The 23679-nt window shown below is 38.4% G+C and overlaps 2 protein-coding genes across 2 annotated transcripts in view; one reads left to right on the top strand and one right to left on the bottom strand.

Annotated features, from left to right (window-relative positions):
- The window catches only part of arf2a (ADP-ribosylation factor 2a), a 114114-nt gene that overhangs the window by 40790 nt on the left and 49645 nt on the right, over positions 1 to 23679 (top strand). The window lies entirely within an intron of this gene.
- gosr2 (golgi SNAP receptor complex member 2) lies at positions 482 to 12307 on the bottom strand. Its single transcript, XM_007229945.4, has 6 exons — positions 12102 to 12307; positions 10622 to 10686; positions 7079 to 7187; positions 4005 to 4137; positions 3318 to 3458; positions 482 to 1764 (listed from the first exon to the last, which is right to left on the bottom strand). The coding sequence occupies exons 1-6, from the start codon at positions 12128 to 12130 to the stop codon at positions 1603 to 1605; spliced, it is 639 nt and encodes a 212-aa protein (XP_007230007.1). The 5' UTR covers positions 12131 to 12307; the 3' UTR covers positions 482 to 1602.

Raw genomic sequence — 23679 nt, 5'->3', positions numbered from 1 at the left:
GAATCCAGTGGTGGCATGCTTTACACCAGTGCATCTGATGCTGTGCATTGTGCTTGAGGATGTACGGCTTTTGGCAATATAGTGTATGACCACCCTGCATTTCCCACAATCCCCTATTATTATTTGGCATTATCTCCCCATTTTACATGGCCAAATACCCAACCCACTCATTAGGACCCCCCTTTTTCACTAGTGATGCCCCAACACTAGGAAGGCAAACATCTACCCACCCAGAGGGAGCAAGGCCAATTATGCTCTCTCTCAGGGCTCCAGTAGCCGCTGGCAAGCTACAGGAACAAGATTCGAACTGGCGATCTGCTGATCATAGTGGCAGTGCTTAGCCCGCTGGACCACTCTGAGCCCCATCCCAAATCTTAACACCAACCATTCAGGTAGTCAGCTAATTAAGGCTAAGGTAAGGTAAGAATTAGATGCTCTCCAGAGACTGGAATTCCAAAGCAATGAATCCAGACACAAATAGTCTGTATAACCAAATCCTCTTTTCTCCAGTCAAGAATCAATAAATTAGCAGATTTTGCAGATTGGATCAAGTCGATTCAGCATTAGTCTTGTTTTACATGACAAAAACATCAAAGTCAAAGTTTAGTACATCACATTTTTGTTTTAAATTGGGAGCTATGATGAGGTTATATGTTAACCTTTTATTTTTTTTTATTTTCTTCCTAAGTTGGACAGCCTTGAAGTTTTAGATTCAACACAAAAAATACAACTTAAACCACAAAAAAAAGTCTCTTGGTTGATGAACTACAGTTGGAATATGAGGGAAATCCTGACCTGGATATCTCAGACCATTTGCAATAGTTCAGCAAGTTGTCTATGTAACTGTTCACCATCTCTTCAGCCCAGCTGCAGCGAGGTCTGCAGACACGACAAATATCAAAGGGTTTTTATTTGATTTTGGAAACTTGTGTATCCCTGGGCCAGAGATACGATGGACCTCTTAGGGGGTTGCATGTACCAGGTGAGCGTTGATATGAGGTCGCAGCTGTCCAATAACATCTCTCATTTCCTGTTCGCCCAAAACCTTGACCCCTGCTTAGACAGAAAAAGTTTCAAATAACGAAAATATGAATCTATGACTCTTTGACGTTCAGGTCGTTCTCTCTCGTCTTTTGATTTCTGTTCTCTGTTGCTGTGATTCCAGGGTTGTCTGATAAGGGTTTGAATAAATTATTGATGAAGATGATGCAGATAAACAGGAAACAAACACAAAGAGGATAAAAGGAAGTCACGATCCTCTCCTTTTGAATCATGAGGATTGAGGCTTTCAGCCCTGGCTTAAAGCGAGAAAACTACAGATAGGAGATAAATAGAGATTTTTGTTGATAATTAAGTAAATACCAGTTTTCCAGATGGTCTGAGGGCTCTTGTGGTGGATCTTCTGCACTACAGGCTTGCATCACCTGCTTTGACTTTTTCAGAATCATCAGAACAGTTTTATTCATTTACCCAAAATTTGGCTCAGTAAGTCAAATCAGGTGTGAAAAACCAGATGAAAAATCCACCAAAATTAAGATCATTTGTCCGTTAGAATGGTCCTTTTCACGGCAGTTGAGGTGGTTTAAATCACTGAGAGAAGATTCAGCTCAGATATTTGACCACCAAGAACATGACGACGCAGGTAACCAGCATACCAGTAATCATGATGAATTTATCCTGGGTTGCTCGCTTCTCGATCAGACGCATCACTGTGTTGGACAACCCCAACATATTGGCCACATCCAGCATCTTCTTATGGGTACCCTGCCAAACAAACAGAAAAGACAATGCTGTGGACGACTCCTTGAACTTTTCAGGAAGAAATTTTGAACCAACACAGGTATCCGTGACGTTTTTGGGATCTGAAAGCTCTGCACCTTTTTGTTATTTCAGCCATTTCTCATTTTCTGCAAATAAATGCTCTAAATGACAATATTTTACTCAAACATTTATCTATAAATACGTATAAAATTTACTCAAACTTATACCTATAAATAACAAAATCAGAGAGATTTTTTTTTCTAGAGCTGTATATATGGTGATGCCTAAAAGTTAGTAAATTCTTCACAATTTTTTATATTTACGCATAAATATGACTTAAAACATAACCAGATTTACTCCTAGAAGTCTTAGAAGTAGATAGAACCCAGTTAAACAAATGAGAGAAAAATATTATTCTTGATCATTTATTTCCTAAAGGAAAATTACACAATATTACATATTTGTGAGTGGCAAAAGTATGTGAACCTCTAGAACTAGCAGTTAGTTTGAAGGTGAAATTACAGTCGTGAATTTTTCAGGTATATGGGCAACCTGTTTCAGGCTGGAAAGAAGAGTTTGGACTCCAAAAATGCACAACCAGACAGATTGTGCACAAAAGAAGGAAATTCAAGCTCATTGTTACCCTCCCCAGGAGTGGTCGACCAACACAGATCATTCTAAGAGCAAAGCGTGTATTAGTCAGCGAGGTCACAAGGGACCTCAGGGTAACTTTTAAGCAACTGAAGGCTTATCGCACAATGGATAATGTTAATGTTCATGAGCCCACCACCAGGAAAACACTGAACAACAATGATGTGCATGAAAGGGATGCAAGGAGAAAGCCACTGCTCTCCAAAAAGAACACTGCAGCTCATCTTCAGTTTGCTAAAAAAAAAAAAAATATATATATATATATATATATATATATATATATATATATATATATATATGGACAAGCCAGAAGGCTGCTGGAAGAATATTTTTTGTGGACGGATGAGACAAAAATAAAAATAGGGTCACACCAGATATTGAAAGCAAAGGTTTATATACTGTGCCACATTTTCCTCAATAAATTAATTATCAAGTAAAATATCTTCTTTGTTTAACTGGGTTCTCTTTACCTACTTTTAGTGTAAATCTGATTTTAGGTCATTATTATGCAGAAACGTAGAAAAAGCTTGCTAGCCACCACTAACTATCTCAAAAAAAACTCGCTGTCTTGATCGCCCAGCAACACACGAACCAGAATATGAATGCAAGCACTAAACTGTTGAAATTATTTTAAATGCCTGCATGGCTACAGAACTCTGTTTTCCTGCTTTTATGTTGTGTACCTGGCAACCCAGGGTGTGGAAATCAGAGGCTAACACTGTAAAATTTCCATTTCCTACCAGAATCTATTAAGTTCTGCTGTCAAGAGATACCAGTGCTTAAACTTCTGATCATATTATGGGTCACTACAGAAAATAAAAGCGCTAACACCTTCCTCATATCAGGAGGAAGAATCCTTGATATTAACCAAGATCCAAAGGGGGGGCACAATAAAAAACACACACCTTCAGTGTGCCCCTCTGATCACGGAGGCCATTAAGGATGCTTGATCCAGAACCAAGTAGATCGTCCATTCCTCTGTGAGCACTGTGTAAGCTGGAGTTAAACTGAAGCGTGTCGTCTATAGGGATAGAAGTGTCTGCGTCCTGCAAAAACAATCCAAAAACAACAATAAAAAGAATAAATAAAAGTTGAAAAGAGAGCCCTGCCTATTGTGATTGTTTAATTCACATTTAATGAAAATTGTTACAGTAGTAAAAACACTATAATGAGATACAACACTGACATCTAGTGATCAACAAAATGAACCACTGTGACAGTAATCTGTTGACTGATCATTAAAATTCAATACAGTTGTTTTGAAAATCGATACATTATAGCAAAACTAAGTATTGTATTGTGGTACTTTGTCATATCTGTATTTTCTTAAACTTTCTTGGTTGGAGCTTGGCCTGCACTTCCTTCTAGACACTTTTTTTAACACAAAACAACAAATTAGTGTAGTGTAAAACCAGCCTTCAGCTAACACATATCGCCCCCTACTCTTCCTCTAGTGTACTGCACTCTGATGAAAAGACCACCAGTGTGATATGAGCACTATACAGCCCCTTTCTTGTTTTACAGGTGATGAAAAATTGACTTTGTCGACTAATTGTTGCCGCTCTGTTGTTCGTGTTTGCATGTGTACTGACGTTGGTGGTGAAAGTGCGGCTCATCAGCTCTTCTCTCTCCCTCTCCTGAGCCTCGCGAGCATAGCGTCTGTGCTGGAAGTTCCTCAGGGCTGTCTGCAGATGTTGCACGTCATACTTCAGCTGGTCTGCTCGCCTGCGGGGAAACAGAAAGCAAAACAGTGTGTCACGGTCTGTCTGACAGTCAGCCAGCAACACAACCCTGCAGAAGACGACTGAAAGCATTGATCTATGGCTCTATTGTAGTATTGTGTGTGTGTAAGATAGAGAGAGTTGAAGAGTTCACATTTGTCAACCCCATGTCTATAGATACTCTTCATTCATGGATTTAGGTTTTCATAATGAATGTATTATTTGATATCCAGTGTACAGTGAGCACAAGATAAGTTTTAGGAGTGTAAACTGTTCTAACAACCAGTGAAAAAAATGTCAAATAAATGTAGGTTTTGTTGTTTTAAAGAAAAAAAAATTACCTGCTGTGTGAATGTATTCTATAATGCAAGTCCATTATAACCCTTGCTCAGAAATAGAATATCTATATATTTCATGCATCTAAACCGACCCTAATTATCATTATTGAGACACATAGCACATATTAATATAGTAGCAACAAATACAGTAAAATGAATAAAACATAAGCAAAAATATTGATACTACAATTTACAACCTTTTTTTTATATTTTTATTGAAACATGCGTGCTCTAAACTCCCTAAGACTTTACCACCAAGTTACTGAAGTTACTGCTTCATTAGTGCATGTGGTAGCGCTATAAATACATGAATAAGGTAAATCTACCGTGAAGGTTCTTTGGTTGTCAAGTTCTGTTAAAGCAATTAAGCTAAGCAATTAATCCATAATTTCTTGGTATTTTCTTATTTAGAAGTAATAGAATTTAAACTCTACACAGGACTAGTGCTGGGCGATATGGGAAAAATCATATATCACAATATGAATTTTTTTTAAATAACGATATATATCATGATATACCACATGTAAGTATGTCAAATAATATCATAGTTTTTTTCCAACTTTATTTCAAAGTGGCATTAATCCAAACTTTCACAAATGAGAATTACTACCTTTTACTGCAGCAATCTTTTATGAGTTTATTAAAGTATGTCGCAAACCGTCAAGTAAAACAGCATCATGTCGCAAAACCACATTATGAAGCTTTTTTTGCGAAGATTACCTTACTATCACTTATATAAACCGGGTTTATGCAAAGTGACCACGCCAATACATTTCATCGTAGCCTACTTCATATAGTTGCATGAATAATTAATAAAATGACTGTAGAAACGATAGGGACGATAGAAGGTAAGTAGTACGATAGACACTTTTCTATCATCCCCACGATATTTATCGTCATATTGCACAGCACTACACAGGATCACAACAGAGCGAGTATCATTCGGGAGTTGGATTCTTAACACTGCAGTGACACTGACGAACATGGTAGTAGTGTCTTAGTGTGTGCTGTGCTGGTGGAGTATTAAACTTAAACACCGCAGCATCTACTCTATTAAACACTCTACACAGAAGCTGATCTGTTGCTGCACAGTCTGTGTATCATCATCATCATCATCATCTAGTGGCCATATAGTGGTCTTTAATCAGTGCTCACAGGACACTGAGGTGTCCTGGACCAGCACAACACACACTAACAGCTCATATACCACCACCACGAGAGCGTTACTGCTGTGCTGAAAATGACCCTCCACCCAGTTCATCTGTGAATCACTAGTTTGTTACCTATACTCTTCTAGAGTTCCATAAATACTGTATATCAAACACCAATTAAACCCTATGTTGGTCATTTATCAAGGAAATTATCCACCCATACTGATGTTATGTTTCTGACATCACTGTGCACTAAATTTCAATATAAGATTGATGATAATAATAATGAAAATAGTAAGGAAATACAAAGCTATGATTATTTGCTTTGGTGTGTCTCAGTGGTATGCAGCATCCTAAGTAGTCTGAGTAGTTTCAGGTGTGTGTGTGAGTGTTTGTGTCTGTCCGTGCATTTGTGTGGCATCTCAGGTGTATTTGCCTCGGGTCTGTTTTTGGAGCGTTACAGCCTGGATTTGGCAAACAGGTTAAAATGACATGACCTCATTCAGATAGTTTCCAAACGATTGCAGTGCCACGGGGCACACACACACACACACACACAAAATCTCAATAAGCATCATCATTTCATCATTATAGCCATCATCCATAAAAAAAAGCTACCGTAATTACACACTGCACAATAGAAGTCACTGTGTGAAGATCCACAGTCTGCCTCCCTTAAATTCCTAATGAAGCACGTGTGTGGAAACTGTGATCTGTCCTGTACATTGCCTACCTTAAACTGGAATGCACCCAGTACTTATTGTATATGTTTCAGAAGGCAGGAGCATTCTTCTTAAATCTGCAGTCAAGTGAGGCGATTCTTACTTTGTAGGTAACGCAGCCGCCCAACTGTATATACACTACCGCTATGCTTTTTGCTAGTCTTAGAACACCCTCAGTTTTTTCTTGTTTTGTTTGTTTAATTTTGCAGTTTAAGCTCATTAGGTATAGTGAATAACCTGAAAGGTATAAAAAGTAAACTGCCAGAGCTATAAGGACAAAATCATAGGAGGAAAAAACTGAAACACAAAGAAAAAGGACTGAGGAGTGGGGATGTGTGCTTTTTAGGAAACATGTCATTGGTTAACAACTTGTAACAGCTGGTACATAGCAATAAAAAAAAAAATTAAAATACATGCAAAGCAGTATTAGAACAGATCCAGCTGACCCACATGGCAACTCCTTTAGTTCAGCTCAACAATGGACTCAAGCAGCTTGTTTAGGCCATACAGAACATACTGAACTACAAAAAATTGGGGGTATTCTGTAACTTTTGGTAACGGTAGTATATGACAAAAATACTCTACATTACACTTAATATTCTGGTGAGACAATTACTCTTGTGTGTGTAATACTTAAACTCTCACTTATTTCAACTCTGCTGTGGCCAAAGCTGTTCTGTGCTGTGCAAGCACAGGTTATTGTGAATGTGGCTCAAGGTTCAAGAGAAACTTACAGTTTTGCGTTTTGGCGACGGTTGGGTGGCTCTTTGCTGGCGAGAATCTCAAGCCGCTCCAGATGTGTGAAGATCTGTTCAATTCTGGCCTGTAACTCATTTTCTAACACTAGAACACAAATACGAAAAATTAAATTTCTTAAGAATAAGAAACAAAAAAACAGTGCACTACATTAACATTAAAAAACTAAAACAATACTATATATACAAAAACATTCAATATACATGAACACAAACATTACAGATAACTGGTGATAAAAAAGAGCATATGGATTGACTGTAATTTAATAAAATGCGCATGAACCTTGTCCAAACTCATTCCGCTCTATACTTAATTTTGTGCTAATAAAGCCTGCTGCATTATTTGTATTTCCTCCTCACTTGTACTTCCTTGCAATAAAAATACACATCACAACATGATATTTTAAACACCACCTCATGACAGCTGTATACATGCATTTGTTGACAAGCTGAGAAATACAGAAGAAGCATCTGAAGTAAAATAATCAGGTGGTCTGAGTTGAGTAGAGTAATAATACAGGATTTTACACAGTTCAATAGTGTAGTAATCCTGAGCCTCTGTGAAGCTGATAGTTGTGTGTCTCTCTTTTAGGGGTGTGCCATATAGTATTGGACGCAATAATATCGTCAACATTTTTTAATATTGTGAACGATATTATACCCTGAAATATCGTGCCATATCACCCACCCCTAATTATCACATCAGGGTACTACTTTTTTGTTTTTTTAGCAAAAGAAAATTTCACACTGTTCTCGTTTCCCATTATATATCTACTATATTATATCTGTGCAGTCTCAATTATTTTACTTTAATTCAGGATATTTGGAGACATGTGGGGTGCATTATTAGCATCATGACATTCTGGTTCATTGACTTCTGTTACAAATCTGATAAAATTCTTGTCCTTTTTTAATATCTCTGTTAGGGGTATAACATATGCATGAATAAAATGTTTTTTTTTTGTTTGTTTTTTTTTTGCAGTAGTGAAATATCGTGCTATTATTTAGGGCCATATCGCTCACTCCTACTCTCTATGTAGGTGAAATTACTACGTAATGTTGCTTTAACAGAGATGAATCGGGACAGTCAGGCAGTGAGAGAGAGCACACAGCTCCACCCTCTCGGTGGCTGATTGTAGATCAGGATGTGAGTTGTTTCCTGGGAGAGGACCTGAAGCTGGTGGGAAACATTATCAGAACTTTGTTGGGGCAGCGTGAGGAGATTCTTCACACACATACACACACAATGCATCCCTCCAGTCTCTGACATCAGCACATGATGTCATCAGCACAGACAGGCGACTGCCTGACTGAGACCACTATCTGTCCAAACCTCACTACTACTACACCCCTCTACAATAAACACACACACCAAACCCAACACGGTATTAGCACTTTTACTCTTCCTATCCTTTCTTCACCCCCTTCTCCTCTCAATCTGGCCTCTCCCCACCCTTCCTGCCAGGGCACCAGGCTGGCTTAACACAATCAGACACACAAACACACCCACCCACCCACCCACACACACACACACACACACATTTTTCCAAAATATAGCTAAAATTGCTAACTTTAACTTTTCCAATTTATACTATATTTCCTCAATGATAGGTTTTCATCAAATGCTCAGTTCAATAACTGAGCCCTTCCAAAGAATAACCATACAGTGGTTTGCAAAAGTATTTTCACAATTTGTCACCTTACAGAAAGGAGATTCACCTTCCTGCAAGATAATGACACTAAACATACAGCCAGAGCTGCAGTGGAATGGTTTAGATTAAAGTATATTCATGTGTTAGAATGCCCCAGTCAAAGTCCTGACCTAAATCCTATTAAGCTTCTGTGGCAAGACATGAAAATAGCTTTTATTAAAAAGTCTCAGTCTCTAGATGCGCAAAGCCAGTAAAGACATACCCCAAAAGACTTGCAGCTGTAATTGTAGTAAACAGTGGCTCTACTAAGCATTGATACAGCTGAATACTTTTGCACATCACATTTTTCAGATTTTAAATTGATGGAAAATTGGAACATCATTTTTATTCCACTTCACATTTATGTGCTACTTTATCACTTAAAATATAAAAAATACATTTAAGGTTCAAGGGGTATGATTAGTTTTTCAAGTCACTTTACATCAGCCATTTCACCCCTTCAGGAGAAATGTGTTATTTTACTATATTAAGCCTAAATAAAGCACAAATGAAAGAGTTGCTATATGTTTACTCAGCAGGCATCCTGTGAGTTTCTCTGACTTTGCTGCTGCAACCATTCAAATTCAATCAACACTGTAGCTGTACGAGATTCTCAAAATCAATTCGTACTTGATTCAGCTTTTTGTTGAGGCAGAAAACAAGAAAGATGGAGTTGTTTAGGTTTCGATATTTGGTTGCCCAAACATACAGACTTCCATTAAAAGTTATGTTTCACTTTCTGTTATCAGTGGCCCTACGTCAAGAGCTGGAACACAGGCATTTCCATTCTTCCACACCCAACTCACCCAACCAGATTATTATGAACCTTGCTTTGTGCACTGGTGTACTGTCATTTCGGAACAGACAGGGCCGTCCCAAACTGTTCCTGTGAAGTTTGGAGCATAAAATTGTTTAAAATCTCTTGGTATGCTAAAGAATTAAGATATATTAAGGGGGCGCAAACAACACTATAATCCCCCCTCCACCAAACATTACGCTTACCACAATGCTGTCAGATAAGCATAATTTTCCTCGCAGACACCGAACCCAGACTTGTCCAGTGGATTGCCAGACGGAGCAGAATGCACTTTTCCTGAGCTAATCTTGTTTCTTTTTACTTTTTTTATGTGAACCTACATCTGCTACGTGCTAAGCTCAAACTAACCCTACTAGAAACTATTGCTATCTACTCAGACTGCTAAACGCACACTGCCCCAGCTGGATATAGAGAGCACAGCATCGTTACTCAGTACGACTTTTACTCAAATTTCTTGCTACAGTGTTAAATACTTTGCTAGGCTAGGCTAACCTAAACAATATCACTGCTGTATTTGGTGGTGTTCATATCAGGCCATGTACAGTGACTGTCAACGTGGCGCAGCCAGAGACCAAAGTGGAATTTCTTATCAGTGATTTTTAGAACTCACTGATAAGAAATATTTTGAGAGAACAGGAAGGTTGAATGGATCACCCTAGAGGCGGGCAATGATCAATTTTCTTCTTGCATCAACAAAGTACTTTAAGGATACTAAGAATATCATCAGAACTAAAAGAACATTGATCCAGTGCATCTTTCATTTAAAAAGAAAACGTGTGATAAGTGTTTTTATTGGATGATAGATGGGCCACTTTGAATGAAAATCACGATATATTGTATACTGAGTACTGGAATGGTAACCAAGATAAAATTGTGTATGGAAATTATATATATATATATATATATATATATATATATATATATATATATATATATATATATATATATATATATATATAGAGAGAGAGAGAGAGAGAGAGAGAGAGAGAGAGAGAAGGAGGGAAAGGCACTCACAGTGCACAGACTGTCGGTCAGTGGTCTCCAGTCGTCCCATCTGAGACTGGACCTCCTGGATCTGCCTGATAGTATCAAATAAATTCACATTACACACATATACAAAGATGTTCAAGATGACTTTGGATGACAGCAACGTTTTGTCAGAATAAAAACAAACAAATGCTCTACAATAATAGCTGTACAATGTGTCAACAGTGACACATAACTGAGAACTTGACCTCCCTGAAAGACAAGTTTTGTAGTTTCATTTTAGAGGTGAAATCCTGGTGACACAAATGAAACCAATTCATGTTACTGTATGGTAAAATCATGTATAATTAACATGGCTCATGTCTCTTTGTCTATTACATGAAGTTCCGGTACCGATGAACTACCGGTAATCAGTCTACACTGTAGGATATCAATGTAAGCAGCATTACATTCTGTTAACAACATATATAAAGTCATACATTAGCGTGCTTATAACACTGGTGCTTATTCTCTTTGGTGTACTACCAACAAATGTTTTTGCTTGTTTCTAGAGATTGATTAATGTGCTTTTTTTCTTTAAATTGCAATTACTTTGAAAGCAATAAAACATTAAATAACAAAAAGAAATGTGTATGTGTGCCACGTCATATTGTACACAATATAGTATATTTAAAAATCATGTGTATAACTCTGTTTTTTTGTATAGTTTTTGTTTGCAGTTCATATGAATGCACTAAATTTTGGAGGTATTTGTATTTTTTCTGTTATATTACTAGTTCTGTGTTTTTTTTGTTAGATTATTATTTTATACAAAATGAGTCTTGTAAGTCACTATTGTTTACTAAATAGACAAGTGTACACAGATTTTGTTTTTATGTTTGTTTCTGCTTAACGTAAAAAAAAACACTTAAAATAGCTAAATAAAAAATAGCTTCATTTTTTTTTATTAAATATTGTTCAATATTGTAGTATACTGCCAAAAGTACTGTTATGACAAAATTACCCTCAAATATTGTGATATTGTTGTAGGGTCATATCGCATGACTGTATTAATTTGTATGGATTATGTCACTGAGTTATAGCTAGCAGTTATAGCTAAAAATATAATATTCAATATTACTGTATTATTTTATAATATTTACTTTCATTAATACTATTATTTCCGACTTCTTTTCTTTTAGCTAACGTTAATTATTCAAACTACTGTGGTTACTAATGTTGCTAATGCTAATGCAGGAAAAGTGAAACTACGAGACCTTTAAACTTCCCTAATATTAGAACAAATAAGACAGAAAATGTATATAACATTAAACTGTGACATTTTATAAAACTATCTAAGAGCTACAGCTCTATAACTATGATTAATAATAAAATACAGACAGTGTTATAACTGTTATAAAGAACCGGTTTATTTAGTTCCTGTAGTTAAAGCTAGCGCTGGTCTGGTAAATTCTAGAGCTAAGGCTAAAGCTAACGCTGGTCGGAGCTCGGGTGTTTCCGGACTCACTTGTTGGTCTGGTGGTAAAGCGTCTCCATGTCCTGCTCGGGTTTTAGGACCTTTAGGACTCGGGGTGAAGGTGCAGCAGCGGCCCGGCTCCTCTGATAAACACAAACAGCGCTTAAAATTCTTCAGCCACAGACCAAAACAAACCCCTCAGAGCTCCACATCATCCCTCCATACTAGCGCTACACGTCACCACGCGCAGGCCCCCGCCGCTCCGCTCCGCCGCGCGCCGCTCCCGCCTGACTGAAACTCCAGCAGACTAGCCGAGCCTGTGTCTGAGGTACATCAGAGAAACGCCTGAAAGACAAGAAATGTGTTTCAAAATACTTCACTCATTCACTATTCAGTCATTCACTATGTAGTATTTACTATATCGTGAATTATTTGGGTAGCGACCAAGCAACAAACAATTTTACAAAATAATATATACTCACAGTTTATTTTAATATGTAAATTTAAGTAAAGTTGAAATATATTTCCCAAGTATATATTATGTAGTAAGTACACTAGGATCAAAGTTCTTGTAGTAGACTTGTAAGTGTACTGTTTCAAAACTTCTTGGAACAAAAATTGGCCCACTTTTAGTATATAAAAGTATACTTTAAGTATACTTCAAGTGTAGTACAGTTTGAGTACACAACTAGTTTACTAATATGGGCAGAAATAAAACTTAGCTCTTTCGCCGTTCAGAGGCAAGTATTATCAGCCTGTAGCCTGCTGCTGGAAATCTGTACACTATACACTATATTTTCAGTGTTCTCAAGTCTCACGCTTTGAGCGTGTGACACACGCACCTCAGCGAGTTCACACGCCACACATGGTATTTCTCACGCTTGCCAATCCAGCGGCTGTATATTATAATGTACTCTCGTTGAGCCAATCAGAATATTGATCGCTCTTGTTAGGTGTATTATAAATAGCACTACAAAATGTCTGAAACACTATCCTGTACAGATCTTTTTCACACTTCTGCGTTGGTTAACTGGGAAGCATAAATTGTAGCATAGAGAGACTTACAGACATGTTCTACTCCATGGCTGAGGCTACTGCTTGGAATGCACAGAAGCACTACGCCATTAAAATATCAATCTGCCAAAGTTATTTCACTTTTCGCCCAAAACACACTCATGATTAATGAACAGAAATAATACACGCCTTTTGCTTGTTTCAAGTATTTTTTAAGTCCTTATAATACCAAAGACACTGGCACATCCTAAATCAAGCTGTGCGGTGCATGCTTAATGGCCTGTAGATTGCTAAAATTGGGCCCTTTGTCTTTTAGCAATAAATAAATCAGAGTTTATCCTGTTGTGAGTGCACCTATAGGGCATCACATAACATCTTCTCCAATAACTGGGCAGCCATTACAAGTCTTGCATTACATATAATCCACTGGTGGGATACTTCTCTGTAAGAGGGGCACCTATCTGAACACTTGTTCCTGTTTTCTGATCTGTAGGAGAATCTTATACAGAAATGCATCCTACCACAACATTTCTTTACTGGAAAGGGCACCCTCTGGACATTGTCTGTCTGGTGGCATAGAAGGGCACCCATCAATGGGCACTCATTAAGACACATTATCAAATTTTCTTGACGTAGAAGACACATTGCCAAACTTTATTGCAGGAAGGGGCACTCTAGCAGGCACTTGATCACTTTTCTTCCCACTAGAAGGGCAGACAATTTGGCACTTTGTCTCTTTTTTGCCACTCTAAAGGGCATTTTTTTTCTCACATGGGTGCCATCTTGCCCCCATGTTCATTGTACAGTGCAGATGTTTAACCCCTCCTGGTCCCATCACTGACATTCATATGTGCGACCAACATAGAACCCATGGACAAAATTTACTGGGACCCAGTTGCAACCTTATCTGAACACAGAGAGCCTTTGGTAGGTGAGAAAAAGAAAATCCACATAGACAAATATAAGACTCATGAATAAAACTTCCTGCTCTGTCTTGGTGCCACCCTGATTGACAATAATAATGAATGATGTAGTTATGATACAACTGACATAAGTTGAGTAAAACCTGCGTAAACTTGATCAGATGAAATCACCGCCATGTATTGTTCCACCGTGGTGGGAAATGACCTTTCCAACCCTGGGTGGCACAATTCCATTTGGCTCATTTGGTGCAACATTATCGGCAAATAGACTCCGATCTGTGTAATTCCCCACACATCAGACAGACAGCTCTATTGATTGACATCTAATTTTCCCACTGAACTGAATCACCCACCAATTGTGTTCTTTATAAAACCAAATGCGATTTTCCTCTGAGGAAGAAACTGGCACCTGGAGTCTGGAGTTTTGACTCTACTCCATGACAGCGTCACTGACAGGAAAGAATAATGACAAAGCTTCTCGGGGCTAGATTTTGTCAACTCCCACTCCAGTCCTGTCTTTGTCTAATTACGCTGGTTTCCGCAGTTCTGTATCAGAGCGCAGCACAGTGGAGCCTCCCTTGCCTGGAGTCACAGACTTGAGTGGTGATATCAAACTTTCCACGTAAGACAGAGATAGAGGGAGAGAGAGGGAGAGAGAGAGACTATGGGTGACAGAGTGTTTGTTGATTCGTTCATCTCAGTTTTGACGTGACTGAGTGGATGAAAGAGACATTGATTTCCCTACATTAAGTTGTGGTTGGGATTTTTTGCCCTGTGGTGGTGACATATCAACTGTGCCATCTCATGAGATCTGTATGTGTGTGTGAGTAAGCGAGACAGCGAGAGAGAAATTTTGCCTTGGGCAATACATAGAAAATACCACACTTTCTTACAGAATAACACACAAAATAGCATAAATGTAGCCAAAATTTGGCCATATTTGGCTTTTAATATGACCATAATTTATAGATATTACACATAAATATATTACATATATTTATATGATGTGTTTTTAGTAAAAGAGATGAGCAAGAAAAGGCTGAATGTACTCTATGGTTCAGCTGGCATAGTATTGTAGGGTATAGTTTGTTCAGTGCAGAATGTTATTAAGAAATCTCAGTTTGTAGAAATCAAGATATGTTCTGGAAAAACTTCGCTGACTTCATTATTTATAGGTATTTTTGAGTAAAATGAACATTGTTTTTTTTTCTGTAAAATTACTGCCGTTATGTTCAGAAATCAATATATGGTGGAATAACTCTTTAACTTTATAATCACAACTTTAATGCATCTTGGCATGTTCACCACCAGTCTTTCACACTGCTTTTGGGTGACCTTATGTTACTCATAGTGCAGAAGTTCAAACAGTTCAGCTTTGTTTGATGGCTTGTGACCATCCATCTTCCTCTTGATTATATTCCAGAGATTTGCAATTGTTTTAAGACAATTTTGAATTTAAAATGAGGTTAAAAGGGTGCCCAAATTTTTCACATGACTGTATGTATATGACCCGGCATTCCGACTTTGTGTTAACAAAAAAAAGGTCTCTGGGTGTGTGTGTGTGTGGTTGATGGTGATATTTCTCAGAGCCTCTCTCTCTCTCTGAAGCAGTTCAGACAGGCAGCAGTATGGAAGCTTTTTGTAAATGATAGTTGCTGCTTGTCTCTCCGGGCTACTTTTCTCCAGCGGTTTCCCCTCTTTTTTCAACCCCTGTGCTCCCACTGCCACCCCCTCAGCCCCCCAGCGCCCACTCCATTCAAGCTGCTTCATGCTCTCCCTCTCTTTCTCGCTCTTGCTCTCTGTCATAACACTACCCCAGGGCATAGGCTAAATTTTGAGACAGATAGAGGAGCGCACTTAACTGTGTTATCAAGAATAAATCAGCAAGCAGGTGAAAGAATCAAACGCAGAAGGAGAGCAGTCGAGATGCTGCTCTACTAAGCAAATAAAACGTACATAAATCAGATATATGGTATTGTTACAGAAACGATGCTCATGGAAAACAGTGAGGTGACTGCTTAAGCCTGACTGATGTGCCTTAGGTTGAAGCCATTTTTTCTCATGTCTGAGGTTACACGGGTCGACCCTGCCTTTCCTCCAGCGACAAGACATCATTCAGCCTTCTCCTATCACACACACACCTGAGTACCAGAGGCGGGAGGTGTTGTCCAGGTGCGTGAAGTGCGAGGATAATGACTCTGTTGACCCCAAATTCCAGCACAAATATCAATAACAAAACATCAAGACAGAATACAGACAATACTGTCTGTGCCTGGTAGGGCTGGCATCTTTTAAAAAAGGACCAGGATGTGATGCTTTAATTACAGGACCAGTCAAAATTTGGACACACCTTACCTTTTTCTGCATTGTAGATTAATACGAAAGTCATGCAAACCATGAAGAAAAACATATGGAATTATTTAGTAAACAAAAGTCAAACATCTTGGCATTTTCTCAGTCTGCTGAACTTGCCAAGAGTTAAATAAATAAATCTCTTGTACATGTCCATGTGTTTGAGAGCATCAGTTGTGTTGAAAGTGATAGAGTTGGTGAATACAGTAAATTTTCCTGTTTAAATAATATTAATCGATATACTACATAATATACTATATATTATGTATACTATGTATACTACATACATAATACTAATCCATATTATGGCAAGAACTACTCAAATAAGTAAAGAATTTGCAGTTGCAAAAGACCGTCTAAAACATTATGATGAAACTGGCTCTCATCAGGACAGCCCCAGGAAAGAAAGACCAAGGGTTACCCCCTGTTGCACAGGATAAGTTCAGCAGAGTTACCAGCGTTACTAAATGTTTTACGTAGTATTTTTTAAACACTTTTATGTTTACTACTTGATTCATTATGTGTTCCCTCATAGTTACAGTATTTTATCATATTATTATTTCTGTTGACTGGTACTGTAAAGCAGAACAGCAGCTTGACATTACAGATCCTGTAAGTTTTTTCTTGAACTACAGTATACTTACCATATAATACTATACTATACTTTCATTATTCTCAGCAGACACAATTTTTCAGTTGTTTGAGTTAGAAAGATTAGGGGGGGGGGTCTATATGTTTGTTATGTGTATGTGTTTATTTGTGTTTATTTTTTATATATATATATAATTATATTTTTTTTTCCCATTTTCTCCCCAATTTATACCGCCAATTACCCAACACACTCATTAGGACTCCCCCATCACTATTAATGCCCCAACACACCAGGAGGGTGAAGACTAACACATGCCTCCTCCGATACATGTGAAGTCAGCCACCGCTTCTTTTCAAGCTGCTGCTGATACAGCATTGCCGAGCAGCCAGCGCGCTCGGAGAAAAGCGCAGGGGCTCGGTTCTGATACATCAGCTCACAGACGCCCTGTGCTGCAGACATCACCTTAGGAGTGATGTGGGGAGAGAGCGCCATCTATCCACCCAGAGGGAGCAGGGGCAATTGAGCGCCGGAAGCTTGATGGCAAAGCTGCATAAGCGGGGGTTCGAACCTGTGACCTCCTGCTCTTAGTGGCAGCGCTTTAGACAGCTGGACCACTCGGCACCCCCAATTTGTGTTTAGTTATTTAAATTTAATTATGTTGTGGCAGTTCCACTGTTATAGCAATAGTCACCCTCCTGGTGTTAGTGTGCAGGTGAATACGGGTCTTTAGCAGTGGAAGCTAAAGTTTATTGAAAGGTGTGTCAAAACATTTGACAGGTACTGTATATTTTAACATTAATTTATTCATTTATTATCTTTTTTTAACTACTTATTCCTAAGCGAGATATGCGTGGGTTTGAATTCTCCTAGGTTATGAATGAGCTTAAGTACTGCGCGTTACTTATGAAGGTTTTTGGGAAACACTCATAATTCTAGGAATGTTCTTAAGTACGAGGTTGAAGATCCAATTCTAAGCATATTGTGTATTCTAAAAATTTAAAAACTATAAAATAAAAATTGTAAATTAGGATTCACAGTAATATCAGAATTATTTTGGTCAATATTTTAAATTGATATTTGCTTATGTATTAGTTTGTAGTGTATTGCCGGAAAAGGACCAAGCAAAGCTGGCTGTACTCCTGTTGATTTAAGCAATTATTTATTAAATGTTATAAAGTTATACCGGAGTGTAGAGTCTCTCTGTAATTTATAGATGTGTATATATCAGGATTGCTATTGGCCCAGATTTCCCACAGTGGTGAATCCCTAATTTTATATTACCGGTGTATAATAATAATAATCTTTGAATTATTAATGAGTATTTTCTATAGACTCTACAGGTTATATTGTAGAACATTAAGGTGTGAGTTGTTTACACAGTGTGTGTGTGAGTGTGTGTGTGTTAGTGCGTGTGAAGGGAACAGGCTGCTATGGGCAGTATCTTCTCTTATCTTCTCTGCAGCTTGTTGATCAGTCTGGGAAAGTCTTGTTTTCACTGTTAATGGAGGTCAGGACTGAAACGGGTCCAGTTGCCTGTGTGTGTGTGTGTGTGTGAGTGTGAGTGAGGTTGATTTCTGATTTCAGTCAGTGATAGTGACTGATTTCAGCTGAATCGTGTGTTCTAGTGAAATTGGTTTGGTTTTTCCTGTGTGAGATGCTGTGTGTGTTGCTGGTCAGCAGGGGGGGCTGTTCCAGAGTTTGTGTGGTGGTGGGCTGTGGAGCTGTGGAGGCTGATAGTGTGTGTATGTGGGGGTTGAGTGTTGTTTTGCTGTGTGCTGATGGCTTCAGACATCCAGGTGTTTCTGCAGCAGCACTCTGCACAGGCTGATGGGAAATCCTCCCACAACATTTTCCCACCTCTCACATTATCTAGTTTTAGTATATCTGTGTGTGTGTGTGTGCGTGTGTGTGTGTGTGTGTGTGTGTGTGAGTGTGTGTGTATGTTTGAGCCCCTGGCTGTTAATTGAGCATGTATTGGAGTCCTGTAATGGTGGAAATAACTAAAAAAGGTTATTCTCAAACGTTTGTGTTTATATCCACTTCAGTGATACGATCAGATATTAAAGGTCTCATTCCGCTAAAATCCTTTTTTTTTGTTTTTGTGAAATACTATACGCAGCCGCGATGAGGGGGTTATTTGCGCTGCAGCGGGGATAGTGCCATCACGACAGACAGTCTCTACTTGCACTAGCTGAGTGGCATTGATAACAGTTCTCGGAAGCAGGGCGCTCAAATCTAACGTTAAGTGAAGTTTAAGAGTTAACCTTAGCTAGCACTCAGTGCTATATCTTTATAACTAAGGCTGTATCTCTGAAGACATTTTGTTCTTTGAGTTTTAAAGCTGTAAAATTGGTTGTGAGGGGGGGAGGCAGGTTGCATTTTCTGCTGCAGGGCTGTTAGCCAATCAGAGGTGATATATTTGCATGTATGAATATTCATGAACAAGAGCCAAATCCTTTCTTTCTTCAGAGACCACTAATTCAGTGATCTTCAGGGCTAAATAGAAACACATGAGCACTTTTTTTCACAAAAAAAACAGCTCACATGGCATTAATTCATACTAGAGACCACAACTGGATATTTTAAAATGAATTTGAAAACGATGCAATAAGACCTTTACTCACTCACTCATACGCTTACTCAGTTACATACTCATTCACTCACTTGTTCACTTACACTTACACCCAATCCCTTATCCACTCATTCATTCATTTATAAACTTTTTCACTCTTTCACTCAAATACCAAAATACTCAAAAGTCTCTTACTCATTTATCCACCCAGTCACTCATTTATTTTTCTCACACACCCATTTACTCACCTAAAAAACCCACTCTTTTATTCACTCACTCACTCATTCTATCACATACTCAATCGCTTATCAATTCCCTCATTTATCTAATCATTGTTGTTGTCTCACTCACTCATTTACTTACTCATTCACTCTCTCTTTTTTCCCCTTATCCAATTGCTCAAATTCTTTATACTCATTAATTTACTAATATGTTTCTCACTCCTTCATTAGTTTAATTATTCATTCACTGACACATTTTGACTTATTTATTCACATTCATTTATCCACTTACACCCTAACTCATGTCTTCTTATTACTTATTTATTTATTCACTCATTCAATGACTGGTATCTTGATTTATTCACTCATTTATCCACACCTTATCTCTTTTCTTATTTCTTCTAATCACTCACTCTCTCACTGCACACAAGCTCATTTATTTACTTGCATATCTATTTATTCTCATCTTTTTAATTTCTTTATTCACTTACTTGCTTACTCATTTTATTACCTTCCTAGCTTTAACCATTCTCTTTAATTTGCTACATTCAGTCACTCACGCTATCACTTATTAACTTATTCATTCAGTCACTTATTCAATCCCTCATTCACTCATTTGTCCTCACTCTCATACTTAATTATTCTCCCACTCTCTCTACCCTCTCTCCCTCCTTCACTCATTCACTTACTCTCTTTTTTAGACTAAATGGAGTAATACACAGCTCTAACGCTCGGTCAGTGTCTCTCTCAACCAGAGGCAGATGTATGGCTGGATGGACGGGTGCAGTTGTGGCCCGGGCGAGGAGTGCAGGGTTAGATGAATAGAGTTATGAAGGGATAAAAGGATGAAAGGATAAACTCAGGTATGAAGGGCAAAATGAAGGGATAGAGAAACAGGCGTGTGCCAGTGCTGAAGGATAAAGAGACAGGGGGACAGAGGGGCTTGATGGAGGGATGTGCAGGAAAAGGAAAAAACAAAGACGCAGAGAAGAAGAAGAATGTGGGGTATAGGGATGAAGAGATGGGGGGACGGAGGTATGGAGGCAGCCGGTCATAGCTCCAGGCCTTGCATGTTCTTCAGCAACAACATTACTCAGTTCACATTCCGAATACCTTTCTCTCTCTCTCTCTCACTCTAACTTACTCACTCCTCTTACTCTTTCTCTTTCTTTCATCTCTTGCTTTCTCTCTTCCTCTACCTCTTTTACTTGTTTCTCTCTCTCTCTCTCTCTTTCTGTCTGTAAGGTTCACGGGTCATATTAAAAACACAGAGTTGCTCCAGGCATCGGGAGCTTAGCCGCTATGCTACGCTAAACATTGCTGTGTACCAATCTGTGATGTATAAACCGGTAATATTCCTAAAATATGTAACTTGCTACATATAAAGGACGTTTGCTAAGCAACAGGAAACGATATTCATGTATTTTTTTTATTGTTAATGACCCACTGACCGCACTTCTCCATCCGCTTACAGAGAAACACTTAAAGGGAATTTTTTTAACGAGGCCAATTGTCCCATTCATTCAGCTGATCAACATCACCCTGGCAGTCATAAGGGGTAGGAGTGCCATTTACCCACAAGCAATTGCTCTCTCTGGGCTCCAACAGCTGATGGCAAGCTGCATGACCGGGATTCAAACCAGCAATCTCCCAATCATAGTGCCAATCTTTAGACAGCTTAACCACTCAGCTTCCTTACAAAAAAAATTCTAACAGTAAACTAATCTTACATCACATTTGAGAGTTTACTATTTAAATTACCTAACCACAATTAGCAGAGAATGCTTCGAGAAAAGCTTCTTAGCAAGGAACACTAGTAGGGTTAACTTCCTGTCTTACTTTCTGCATCTTGTGTTATTTTCGTTTAGTTTATTTAGTTCATTTGCTCATAAAGAAGTAGTTTTCTTTGTATAAAAAATGTATTAAAAATCTGCATTCTCTATTGGCTTCCAGCATTATTTATTTGCATAATGGACGTGCCCTAACCCAACCCTCATTCTCGTCATCAGTGTGTAGCCTTGCCCACCAGGGCAACCTTCTTAGGTTTTAAGCTTTATTATATATTATGGTTGACTGCCTGGTCACAGTATTGTAGGCCATAAGAGCAAGTTACCATTTACTTTCCTAAAACCCAAGCTAACCTTCCCTGAATAAGCAATGGTTTGTCATATAGAATGAGTACTAGAAAAGGCAACGCTCCATCCATTACTTTAGGAATGACTTGTTGTGGATTGGGTGGAGAAGTGATCCATCATCCTGTGTGAGTGTGTTCATGTTTGTGTGTGTGATTCGTTTCCTGTCCGTTACGATAGAAAATAGATAGAAGATAATGTGTCTTGTCTTTTTACATACGAGCCTTCTTCTTTACTCCACTGAGAAAACAAAGCATTGTTGCCTCACACACACACACACACACACACACACTAGGACCCCTGTTGAGGCGTCTGTTTGTAGGATGTGTGCGTGAGAAGTGCACTGTGCTCTCTGTGGACGCTTGGCTTTTGGGGAAATGAAGGCTTTGCGATTCATTATTAAAGTAGCGCTGCGGCAGCCTGTGCAGAACCCCTGTAGATCACACACTGACCACTACACACACACACACACACACACACGTATTTCCCCCTGTGAGACCTCCAAAAGACTGGTCAGGTTGGTCTCATTCTTCTTTTATGAATCAGTTCAGGATGGCTTTGTTGAACAGACAGTTTTGAATTTTGAGTACAGTATAATAAAACAGTTGGTGTAGTGTAGTGAATAACACACCAACTTAGGTTTGGTTTCTGGCCAGACAAGCCCAAAACATTGCACCAATAAGAGTCCTTGGTCCATATTCATAAAGCTAACCATACACTAGACAATTGCTAAAAGACTCTAAAAAGTCTTTTAATAGACTAAAGCCTAAAGCTAACGAACGTGATTTTTTATCACTTCTACTCAGTGATGAAACTTTTGCATCCAGACTGATGCAAAAAAAAAACAGGAGGATCAGTGAGTTTTCTCAGTCACGTGACATCACGTTCAGTAGCTTCTCCATTTCCACTCGCTTTTGTGTTTACATGGAATAGCTATTTTATTAAACACGAGGTGATGAAACTCAGAGATGTGAGTCCGGACGAAGTTCAGCGAAAAACATTAGCTAATTCAGCCTGTAATTTTCTCAGAGGACATCTGAAAAAACAAATACATGGGCAATCCAGATGGGAATAAAATAACAGAAAACCCCCCATTAAATAGAAAATTACCCCACGACCCTCTGAGAAACTAATCACAACTTACCGACACCTGCCCAAACAAAGGTGAAAAAAATGGAGGGCTTGGGCTGTAGGGCTGGGACTGTGGATGTTTTGCATTATCTTGTTATAAAAGATGGACATCCCTGTGAAAAAAAGTCATCTTAAACACAGCATTGAGTTAGGTTTTATCGACATAAAAAGTACATGCGTGAAAATGACTCAAATGTAATAATAGTATAGTATAATAATTGTTAAATAATTAAAAAGCAACTTTTTCAGGAGTAGGAGATTTTACTTCATGAATTATTGTGTAAAATCTATTTACATTTATTAGACAAACTTTAAATGTTTTGTAGCATCCTCACCATTGAGGTTTATGACTGTGATCTTATCCATAGAGATTAGATTAGTCTAAGCAGTGCTGCACAGTAGAATGATGCTCTCTTCTTAATTTTCACGAGACAGCTCAATAGCTAAACGTTCAATAAGGTTCTTGGAAGTCACATGACTTTCATTATGGCAGCCTTACAACAAATGACTTCTCCTTTGATTTCAAAAGGTTTCGCTCCAACAGTGATGGTGTGCTGCACATATATAACTTCTTGGGTAAGGGTAAGGATCTTGGAATTTGTTGCTCACCGTCTCTCAGGCTGTGGCATGTTGTGACACATTTCACGATGAGCGATGCTCTGTGCCCTTCAGCAAGGAGAACATGTAATTTT

Source organism: Astyanax mexicanus, chromosome 19 (assembly GCF_023375975.1).
Source record: "Astyanax mexicanus isolate ESR-SI-001 chromosome 19, AstMex3_surface, whole genome shotgun sequence".
NCBI lineage: Eukaryota > Metazoa > Chordata > Actinopteri > Characiformes > Acestrorhamphidae > Astyanax > Astyanax mexicanus.
This window is presented reverse-complemented; position numbering and strand designations above follow the sequence as displayed.